Source organism: Protopterus annectens, chromosome 1.part1 (assembly GCF_019279795.1).
Source record: "Protopterus annectens isolate FY-2018-M chromosome 1.part1, PAN1.0, whole genome shotgun sequence".
In the NCBI taxonomy this organism is placed as follows: domain Eukaryota; kingdom Metazoa; phylum Chordata; order Ceratodontiformes; family Protopteridae; genus Protopterus; species Protopterus annectens.
In genome coordinates, this window is record NC_056726.1 from 1,556,434,706 (window position 1) to 1,556,446,825 (window position 12,120).

Consider the following 12,120-nt stretch of genomic DNA (forward strand, 5'->3'; position numbering starts at 1 on the left):
GAGATAAAAGAATTTGAAGTAGGATCTTTAGAAAATGGAATGAGCAAACTACATCGGAATAAATGGAATCTGTGGGAATAATAAATAACATACAGAGTAATGTTTGAAAGTGAAATTTCAGGGAGGGTAGGACTTCAGCAATCTATGTAAAGTTAAATTGAATAATTATAAAGAAAGAAACCATACCAGTATAACACACAAACACAAAAAAACTTTGTAATTTTAGTTTTTTCATAAATGCAGTATGTGACATTAATGTGTTAAAAAATACTAACCCTCTGTGCCACATGCAGTTGGCAGCAACAGGCATTTACAATCATCTACAGAATAGTTTTCACTTTGTCACTTCTCTATATTACTAAATATGGCACAGATCTCTGAAATCCCCAGCTAGATGAAGCCTAACAAAATGTGATAGAGATAATGTTAGTGTTAAATTTAATTTTCCATGTACAAAGAAAGCAAATTTGTCAACTTTAACGTTATTCTTTTTGATACAGTGATAAAATATTTTTCCTGTTTTTGTATACTTTGCAATATGTCAGCATTAACCAAAGACGACAAACTACCTGAAATATTAGTAAGAGAAAAAGCCACCAAACACGTGAGCTTTAAATTTAGAAATTTAATTATCGTGTTGTCCACAAGCCTTCTACAGCTTGTAATCAGTTAAAAAAAAATTCAAAACATAACATCGTCCCAACTCTTTAGGGGTTCAGTATGCTCCAAAAAGTAGCATCACTTTAAGTCAAATGTTAACTGCTGAAAGACCCTTAATTAAAAAAAAGATGAGCAGCCTGGGAAGAAATGTCTTCTTTTATAACAGTTTTAAAAGCTAAACAAATCCATCTGTAAGAGCCCATGTAAGAGATCCTCACCAGATTTACCACTTTAAACAAATCCACAAAACTGTCTAAAAAGAAAACTTCAAGTGTTCAGTGCAACACACGAAGGCACAGATTCACTGCTTAGACTTGTGGTATGCTGGGTAACACATTTCGACTGAGTTTCAGAATCAGAACATGAGGCAAATTCCAATGCACTTCAACTTTGTGGGTTTTATTCCAGTACTTCTGGCCATCTGCAGAATGTCAGTTGCTTAGAGTGGCAAAACAGAAACACCCCCAATCAATAACATCAATTAACTTAGTAACAAGTTTTGGACAAATCTGCAAATATGTGAGTGAATAAAAAAAGGAAAAAAACCCTTCATGATGTACTTTAAACAACTTGCAAAAAATTCCATTGTTGGTAAATACTTTAAAAGAGGGGTTTTGTTATAATAGCAGAAAATTATCTGCAAATGCAAATTGTCTATGGTTAACAACAATCCACTCCGTTTAGGCATCTTTTGGCCAAGTCACTATGAAGATGATGCCACTAGTAACAATGTGTCAAAGACAGCTCTGATGCTTCACATCTGCATGTGCTGAATTGTAACAACTCTATCAGCCAGATCACTATAATACATTTGGAGTTTGTACAGCTCTAGTTCTTTTCACTAAGCTGCAGTGACATTCCAGTACTTATTGTGAACCAAACACAGTTTATGTCTCTTAAGACTGTGGCGACAACTGAGCCTTTCTCATTGAACGCAATGCCTTCTCTCGCAAGTGCTTTTCTAAATCATCAAGGTTGTCACCATCACTTTCGGAGCCCTATAATAATAAAAAAGTAAATTTGAAGTTTTAGTTTATTTTTGTGCAGTAAATGTATACAAATGTGCACACTTATTCAAAGCTTCATGTGTGACCATGCAGATTCCCTTTTACAATGGCCGAAAAGAAGAGCAGCAGGGTGGGGAATGTGCTCTGAAATAGCAGTTGACAATTCTGCATGGTATACAATGTCATCACAGTGGATTTGTGTAATGTAGCACTCTCCTTAACACTTACTTTGTGCTTCCTACTGCTGACAGCATAGGTACAGGTAACCATCACCTTGCCTCTGCTGGGGGTAATATGGTACTACAACCTCCCTCTTGAGGAAAAGAGTGCAGGTCTCTGGATATATAGGTCTGTGGATAGGTCAGTACTCTGAGCTACAAGTGTTTATTACACTATGTCTCTCATGGACAGCAGTAATGTTAAATCAAGCTCTAGCTAGCATACACCCTTTAGAATAACCTCTAAAGAACAATAACTCATGGGACACATTTGGGTTGCATGGCTAGGCTTATAAAAGCCCTAGGGGTCGTTACACTAGTATACACCTAATAACGTTATGCTGCCATCACACTCACAGAAGGATCTTGTGTACTTTACAGTATATATATATAAAAAAACATACATTTTCAATTCACTGTTTAGCTAGGACTGTAATAACAGTAGTATACTGTCATCAGATTAATCATGCAGTTAATACATTCCAACAATGAAAATACTACCCAAGAAAAAAAGTTAAGCTGCAGGTAAAAATGCTTATTGGACAACAATATTTTCCATTTTTTTCAGTTCATAACAGTCCTTCAAATGTTCCTGTCAAGCAGATGGCAACTTGCAACTCAAAAATAACACAGTTAACATAACTACATGAAAAAGGAAGTCCTGAATAATTGTCTTAAGTTATAGGCTTCCTTACCAAATGTCATCAACTGCCTCTCTATACACACTGGTTTTGAATCCTTCTTGCTTAAAAATATATGTGCCATATGTGATTATATTGTTATGAGTCTGTTGAACTTCTGGAAAACAGGCAAAATCTCTGTAAAAAATTCAAATAAAATAATGTAGTATTACAAAAGAAACACAGCACAGCTACACAAACACAATGGCGAGAAAAAAAACTTCTACATGACAAATTTTCGGCAGCATAGTCATATACTCTTATTTATAGCACTTTTACATACATCCACCTAGACAACAGGTGGGTACCTTCCTGGAATCTTAATTTGGTTTTGGAAAAGTCAAATTTACCTCCTTTTGAATCAGTTCATCAGGTTGAATTATGGTTCATCTCCTGGAAAACAGTATGACTAATTGCTCGGACATCTACAAGAAGAGTATCTGAGCTACGAGCTCTTATGTTGACTCAACCCTATTTGGTGTTTTACAAATACAGTGTTTTATTTGAGAACAAATCCCTCATCTATGCCTAAAGTGGCTTCTGAGCTTACATTAAACCAAACCATCCACGTCCCTGTCTTCTTTACAGAATATTAAAAAAAAGAGAAAGGATTCTTCATACTTTGAATATACAGAGGCAACTCAGATATTATTGCGACCCTTCAGGAAAGCTAAACTACTTTCTACGAAGGTAAGAAAAAAGGGCAAGCTCTGTCAAAAAAGGACCATTTCCAGATGGTTTCTCCTTGCTATTTATTGTTTTCCCCAACATTAACAAGCCATTTCCAAGCAGGGTCAAGGTTCATTCTACAACGGCCTTGGCTTCCTTTATGGCTTTTTGGAAAGGGGTGGACTACTTGGACCTCCATACATAATTTTACAAAGGAATACAAACTAGATTCCTTTTCCAGGTCTAAAATAAGCTTTCTAGGACCGCTCTCCAGGGGCTCCTAGACCCTCATCCTTGCTCCTCCAAACTGTACAAGTCCTTCTGTTCTACCCATACAACTAAAATTACTGCAGCATTGATTTATTCAACTATCTGCTGTTCTGGTACATTTACTCACACAACTGCACTTTGTCAGACAACCAGACAGCTATCCACTCCATAACAAATTAGTTTGTAGTTACATTTGTACAATCCAACCATCCATAACCACCTTTTTCTTATTTTTGCATATGGGGTTGGGGTGTCACATCAATAACGACCATCATCTAAAGCCAATGAACACATCACATCTCCCAGTAGCTTGTACTGCCACAGCAGATTTACATTTATCCAAATTTGTCAGAAATGCCTGCATGAGAAATAAGTGCCAATGGCCTTGGTCAGACCTACATATGCTGAGTATACTATAACCAATATTCACTACTTTGATGGCTTTTTCAAATAAATTAGTGAGTATATAGGCAGGATGATGGTCCAGATTTAAGAGATTTTCGCTCTCTAAAGGTCTGAGATAAAAAGTTATGCTCTTATCATGAAGTTACATCTGTGTTGTCCATCTTCATTTTCATTAACCTGTGAGTTACAGATCCGATCCTTGGATCCGACTTTGCCGCATTTTCCAGACTTCAGATCATAATCTCAAACTCCTCCCTATTCCCATAATGCACAACACTATCTTTAACTCCTCAGATCGAGTTTGCCCATAATATAAAAACTAAAAATTTATATCCTGTATAAAGACAGTCATCCAAGACTATGAGAAAAGGAATCAGGAGCTCAATTTGAGGGAACAGAGGTTCCTCTGAGAGTTCCACCAGGTCTCCAAAAGACTGGATGGGGAAGGGGGAGGGATGGTTAATGAAAATGAAGGTAGACAACACAAATGGAATGTTATGGTAAGAATAACTAGTTGTGCAAAATCTTACCATAACCACAGATGTCCTTCTCTTTCCATGTTGCAGTACTCTCACATGTGGGATCCTCCGCCTCAGGTGACCCAAACGTCCGGCTCCTATCACACAGGGCCATAAATGTGACATCCGCATGCACAGACCTCAGAACTGAATGCCTAGTCAGACAATAGTCTAAGGGTAGCTGAAGGATGGCATCCAGACAGGGAAAAGGGCTTCGGGGGGGGGGGTACTGCAACATGGAAGAGAAGGACATCTATGGTTATGGTAAGATTTTACACAACTAATCTATGTCATTCTATTTTCATGCTGCAGTATTCTCACATGTGGGACAGTACCACAGCTTATGGAGAGAAAAGGGTGGAGGGAAGAGGTTGCAGTCTCCAGGAATCCATGGAGGATGGCTTTTGCGAATTCTGCCCTAGTTCTGGAGATGTTACTGAATTTATAGTGTTTAGTGAAAGTGTGTACAGAGGACTATGTGGCTGCCTCTAGGATAGTGCGCCTTTGAGAAAGGCCCCTGAAGAGGGCACTGCTCTGGTGGAGTGCACTCTGTGTGGCGTAACTCCTTACCATGGAAGAGTAACAGAAGGATACAGTTTTGCAGATCCAGGAGGATATTGTCTGTTTGGACACGGCGATCCAGGAGGATTATTGTCTGTTTGGACACGGCTTTCCCCAGGGCCCTGGGGTAAAAGGATACGAAGAGTTGGTTGGACTTTCTGACGTCCTTAGTCTTATCCAGATAAAACCTCAGTTGCCTGTAAACATCAAAGGAGTGGAGCACTCTCTTAATGTCATTATGTGGCGAAGGGAAGAAGCCGGGTAAATGGACAGATTGGTTAAGGCACAGTTCACTGACCACTCTGGGAGTGAAGGAGGAGTTAGTGCGAAGAGAAGCAGTGTCCTTGTGAAAAATGGTATAAGGTGGAGTAGCCATGAGTGCTTGTAGCTCACCGACTCTTCTAGCTAAAGGGCTACTAGCAAGACAGTTTTCCAGGTGCACATCTTTAAACTGGTGGAACTTGCAGGTTCAAAGTAGGCAATAGTAAGATTCTCGAGCACAAAGTTCAGATCCCAAGGAGGAGGGATAGGTTTCCTTGGTGGTCTGATGTGGAAAACACCCATAAGAAAAAGTTTCACCTCCAATCTTCATCATAGGGATGGATTCAGAGGTAAGCAGGCTGATTTGGCTGAAAAATGGACTTTTACAGAAGAGTATGAAAATTCTGACTTTAGCAGCTCACACACCTAGGCCAGCACTACAGATACATCTGCTTGTAAGGGGTCTAGTCGCCTTTGAAGACACCATCTAGAGAATCTTTTCGACTTAGATAAACAGGATCTCCTAGTAGTATGTTTCCTGGCCTCCTGCAGGACAGACAGCATTGTCCTCTGAGTAAAGGTAAAACGAAAAGTACAGTTTTGTACCTACCATAAATGTAGATGTTCGAGGATCCACATTGCAGTCTCTCAGTTTGTTTGTTTCTTTTTTTTGAGTGGGCAAGCCTGTGTCCTGTGTCAAAAACCAGTCGTCCAGTCGGCCGCCTACAAAGTATATGGCTGGGCTCGGTCAGAGGCGCGCGGTGGGCCGGGCGATGCGTCGAGGGGTCTGAAACACACAGCTCCAAACACAGGAACCCACTAAAAGTAAAAATAAAAATAAAACAACCATCGACCACCGTATACGACTCTGAAGAAGCCAGTTGTACTGGTAAAAGCGCTCAGTCGGTGTGCTCTTTATTGGATTAAATTTTTATTGCTTCAAGTTCCTGGTCTGTGCCTTATTGTTGGTTCCTGCGGTCCAGTGGTCGATGGTTGTTTTATTTTTACTCTGAGTAAAGGTGTCTGAAAGAAATCAGAAGTTTATCATCCACTGGGTAAGGCTGAGGGATTGCAGATGAGGGTGAATGAGGGATCCCTTCTGTTGTGCGAGAAGGTCCACATTGTGAGGCAACTTGTGGTGATTGCCCCTGGTAAGAGACAGGAGGAGGAACCAATGCTGCCCTGTCCAATAGGGGGTCACCAGCAACATTTTTGGCTTGTCCTCTGAATTTTCAGCAAGACCTTCTGAATGAGAGGGAAGGGGAGAAGCATACTACAGGAACAGCCCCTTCCATGTTAGTGGTGAAGGGAGCCTGCAGCAGAATAGCGTATTTGTCTGTTCTGAGGAGAGGAAAACAGATCTATCTGTCGAATGGCCCATTGGTGGACAATGTCTATCTCTGTGCAACATCCATTCGTGATTTACAGACAATGATCTGCAGACACAATGATCTGAAGAGGGCAAATGCCTGATGGTTGTCCTGTGACGGGATGCAGACTGCCTGGAATAATACATTGTACTGAGTGGCCAACACCTACGCTTTTGGGGCTGGGCGGCAAAGTAAATAGAATCTGGTCCCTCCCCTGCTTGCTGATGTACCACACGACTGTGGTGTTGTCTGTGAAGACTTGTAGGGGACCAGGATGTTGGAGCGGGAGAAAAGTCTTTAGAGCTTGGAGAAGAGCCATCATTTCCTTCACACTGATGTTTTTTTTTTTTCTGGAGGGAAGGCTCCCATTGAGCTTGTAACTTGAGACCGTTCTTAGTGGACCCTCACCCCAGATCCGATGCATCTATGTACATAAACTGGACCAGCTTGGTAGGCGGTAGAGGGAGACCTGGATTCTGCATTATGTGCTGGATCCACCACCTTAACTCTTTTTTTCAGAGAGGGTAGGAAGGGCACCTGAAAATCCAGAGGGCGATTGTGTTGGGACCAGACATTTTTAAGTACCACTGGAACTTCTTCATGTGTAACCTGGCAAGGGGCAGCATGGGAAGGGTAGCTGCCACCTAGCACAGACGATGGAGAAATTCCCTGGCTGAGATTTGGGTGACTTGGGGAAGGTTTGGAAATGGCTGGTTAGAGAAGTGACCTTTTCTAGTGGGATGAAGGCCTTCATCAAATCCATTCTTATTCTGCAACCCAAGAAGATCTTGTCTTGGGATGGAGTGAGGAAGGACTTTTGTAGGTTCAGAGTAAGCCCCAGATTTCCTAGGAGATAAATAGTGAATTGCAGTTATGTCTGAAAAGTACTTGCCCAGGTATGGGAAGATCTGTATGCCTTTTGTTCTGCACAAGCTACTGCTGGGGCTAGGTACTTTGTGAAAACCCTTGTTGCTGTAGATAAGCCAAAGGGGAAGGCAGTAAATTGATAGTGCGAGGATGGCACAACAAAGCCTGGGTGGGAGGATGGGGATATGGAGGTAAACCTCCTGCAGGTCCACGAGGGCCATGTAGGCCCCAGGTGTCAAAAGTGGAAGAAGGGTTTGCAGGGATAGCATGCAGAAGGAAAGTAAAGTACAGTGGTGTACATTGTATTCACTGTTGCAGTCATCACATTTGGGTTATCTGCTTGCAGTAGCCCTCAGTCGGCCTGATTATCAAAGTCTTGGGTCCTGCGTCGGTTGCTGTCTCATCTTCCATGACGTCAGGTAGTCAGGGGTATAAAGCATGCAGCCGATGCCATTACATCTGTTTTTCATAGGCTTTTTAGATACCATTGTAGTTTCCTCATATGCAGTCTTGCATATGGAATTAGGAGAATGCAGGAGGCCATGAACCCCAAGGCTTGCAGTATTTGCATTGCAGATAGCAGGGTTTTAGTGGCCATTAGTTTGAAGTAAGTTGTCAAATGAATTTGTTTCTCTGGTGTGAGAAAAGCCATCTGGGAAGTTGTACTCAAGCTTGCTCCCAGGAATATAATTTGTTGACAGGGTATAAGATGTGATTTATTTTCGTTTATGGTGTACCCCAGGCAAGTCAGCACATTTTGTACAAATGCCAGATGATTCAAAAGTATGTCCTGGCTTTCTGCCTGAATTAGACAATCGTTCAGGTATGGGTAAATTTGAATATTTCTTTGCTTGCAAAAAGCAATGACTGGAGCTAGGCACTTTGTGACTACCCTGGGTGCAGTAGATAAGCCAAAGGGCAGTGCAGAGAACTGATAATGCATGTAGCCTGCTTTGAAGCACAGGAATCTTCTGCAAGATTCCCTGATTGGGATGCGCAGGAAGGCTTCCTTTAGATCCAGTGCTGCCAACCAGGAATTCTTGCCTAGCATAGAAAGCAACTGGTGAAGGGTTAGCATCTTGAATTTTGGGATCACCAAAAAGGTGTTTAGGATAGAAAGGTCCAGGATAGGACACCATGAGTTGTCTTTTCTGGGTGCCAGGAAAAGTCTTGAGTAGAAACCTTGTCCCTTTTCCTATTCTGGTACAGTTTGAATGGCCCTTATGTTTAAGAGAGAAAGTACTTGCTCTTGAGCCTCTGCCCACTGATTTGGCGGTAGATCTAGTCAACTGTTTGGGGCTGGTAACATGTGGAAGTGAAATCTGTATCCTTGGGAAACTATATTTAAAACTCATTTGTCCTGGGTAATGAGTTCCCAGTTTTCTGCCTGCACAGCAATCTTTCCACCTAAGAGAGCAGTCAGTTGAGAAGGGCTTGGAAGTTTTAAAGTTAAGTCATTGAGACAGTTTACCACAGTGGGGAGTCTTACTACTCCCTGATTTGGGAGTGGGAGCCCCCCCTACTGCTTAGTCCTGTGCGTACCCTGGGACTGAAGCCTGGGTGTTCTGCTGGTTCTGGGTTTGGACTGAGAAGGCCTGGAAGAGGCAGGAAAGGGCCAATGCCTACTAAATCTTGGAGGCTGCACTTGTAGGAAATCTTTAACAGTTTGCATAGATTTAGCTTTTTCCTCCATCTTTTTAAGTACTACTACTGCTTTGTTGCCAAACAGGCATTCCTGATTTAAGGGAGCATCCACAATTTAGCTTTAACATGATCTGGCAAAGATTGCTCCTTAAGCCAAGCATGCCTTCTAAGTACAGACCCAGTGACAGCAGCCCTGCAAGATGCCTCTAGTGAATCAAAACCACATTGCAAAGTATGTTTTCCAACTTGTTCAGCAGAATGCATTAAATCCTGTAAATCCTTATTTTCAGCACAGTCAGGAATCAACATCATTTTCTGTTTAAGCAATCCAATAATATGCTGTTGATACTTTAACATATGAAACTGTCAGTTTAAGGTCCTAACAGCCAAGGTTGCAGAAGTGTATACCTAACTTACCCCATCTGTCCAGCGCCCTGGAATCTCTATCAGAGGAGGTAGGATTTTTGGCAGTAGTAGCCCTGTTGGGTCCCTGTGAAATAGTCTCAGGATCCGCAAAAGGATTTTTAAAAAGGAACATGTGAGAGTCAGGAACCCTGTAATATCTATCAGGTTTTCAGGGAGCAGGAGACAGAGACTCAGGGGCCAAGCTAAATTCCGAGAAGGCATCATCAACAATGGCTAGTACAGGGGGGGATAGCTAAAGGCCTGTGCTGGGGCAGGAGTAAGAAATCCCTAAGCCTCTTTTTAGAATCAGAGTAATCCTGGCTTTCCCAGCGAAAATGCTCCCTAAGTGTATGCAAGGTTTCACCAAAAGAGAAATCCTCTGGAGGGGAAGCAGAGGGAATAGAGTCCTCTGCATCAGAATCCTCATAGGTAGAGAAGGATAAATCCTGGTCATCAGAGGAAACAGAAATTTCAGAATCCTGATTAGAAGTATTTTAAGCAAATTCAGTCCTAGGTCTTTAAGAGGGGGAAGGTTGGCTTCCCCTGATTAAAGTAATAAGGTCTTCAGCCATTCTTATCATTTGTTTTTTAGGCATAGAGGCCCGACCATGTGGTCTGGGTGTCAGTTTTCTAGGCATGGTTCGTGTTTTAGGCCTTGAAGAAGAAGATGGCGTTGGTTTAATATGCAAGTCAGTAGGCCTGAATACACCCTCAGAAGCCAGTGCCTGCACAGCGGCTCCGGACCCATCCAAGGTAGAGACATTCGCAGGTTCCACAGTTGAAACATGTCACAGCATACCGGACGCCGAATGGATCTCAGTAGAGGCCTGCGAATCTGAAGTAGCGGTTATCAGGAGCTGCGAAAGCACCGGAGTACTGGCGAACTGGCGTCTAGCTTAGGAGAAGTGTCGTCGGCAGCTTTGGACCTAGGCGCCCATCTCTGTCTTAATCTTTGTGTTTTTGCGGAATGTCGGTAGTCGGATGGCTTACCGAAGACATATCTGTATAATTGAACAGAGTACCAAATATTTAGAAGCGTAAATTTACCGACGACGAATTGTTCGTTGTTTAAATAAGGCATAAAACTGACAACAAGGTATGTCGTGGTCAGGGCCTAGGAAAGGAATACAGTACGAATGAAAATCTTTATGAGGTATTTGCTTTCCACAAGAAATACAATTATTGACTTTTACTGACATCGGTTTGGAGCAAGAAAAAGTTTCCCCAACGGGGTACTTAGCTTTAGTTGAAGACTTCTGTTCTGAAATTCAAAAACGAAAATTTCAGGAGTCGGCTGACTGGCACTTGCGAACTGCTTCTGCTTTGGGCACCGCACGACAAGAATGACTGATGTAATGGTGTCGGCTGCATGCTTTATACCCCTGACTACCTGACGTCATGGAAGATGAGACAGCAACCAACGCAGGACCCAACACTTTGATAATCAGGCCGAATGAGGGCTACTGCAAGCAGATAACCCAAATGTGATGACTGCAACAGTGAAACACACAGAACATCTGCAGGAAGGGGTTTAATAGGGACTGATCCAGTACTAGCCTCCAAGAACATTCTTTTTTTGGGACCAGGAACAGTCTGGAGTAAATCCCCTGACCCTCTTGCCCTGGAGGAACCCTCTCTATGGGGCCTTGTGATAGTAAGTCCTGAATGACCTGGGGTATCAGGTGGATTTGGTTTTTTGGAGGGAGGGGTATTGCCTTTTGCTGATGGGTTTTCCTGCTGGGTCATAAAGTACCCTTTTTCCACTACAGATAAACCCAGCGGTCTGAGGGGATTTGCTGCCACGGGGAAGACAGTCAGAGAGGTGGGCAGAAAGGGGGAAATGGTGGAGGATATTTAGGCAGTTGCACAATATTTGGTCCATCTGGAAAGGGGCCTGGGTGTAGACAGAGCAAGTAGTTCTAGTTCCTATGTTTTGAGGTAGTAGTAGTAGAAGGAGCAGGTGCCCTTCTAACAAAGCTTGGTTTAGCTGGGTAGTCTCTGTCAAATTTAGCAACAGGGAATAGCAGAAGATGCTTCAAGTCCTGCAGTTACTTACTTTTTTTCTTGCAGATTTTTGAAAAGTTCTGCAGACTGTTTGCCAAAGAGGAACTTGTTGTCCAGGGGGGTATCCAGGATCTTGTTCTTGAAGTCATCTGGCACAGGTTGAAGTATGAGCCAGGAATACCTGCGTAGCACAGAGACAGATGCATCTGCATCTGATCTTGGCTGAGGCTTCAGCAGCAATGTAGCTGCATTTTATGGAATGTATGGCTACTTGTGCTGCTAAAGAAAGTTTTGAGGCAACCTGAGGCTTTGTAGGGGAGTCAGGCATGGAGGAGAGCAGAGCAGAGGGCTGGGAAACTAGATCTAGGGCAAACTTTTCTATATGCATCTGGTAATTGATGGCCCTAAAGGCCAGAGTCGAGGAAGTTTAGATCTTGTTTCCCCAACCTGTCCATCACCTTACTATCCTTATCTGATAGCAGTAATGAAGAGGATGGAATCTGCCTAGATTGCTTGTCCAGTATCATAGCAATCACAGCCGGGTCTGCCATGGCAGGTTTGATAAGATATTTGTACTCATC

The 12,120-nt window shown here is 42.5% G+C and overlaps 1 protein-coding gene across 1 annotated transcript in view; it reads right to left on the minus strand.

Annotated features, from left to right (window-relative positions):
* Window positions 1-610: 610 nt before the first annotated feature.
* SRRM1 (serine and arginine repetitive matrix 1) overlaps window positions 611-12,120 on the minus strand; it is a gene marked incomplete in the record, with an annotated part of 1,602,281 nt that continues 1,590,771 nt past the window's right edge. The window contains 1 exon segment of the mRNA XM_044083096.1: window positions 611-1,658. Coding sequence (XP_043939031.1) covers window positions 1,557-1,658 — 102 coding nt within the window.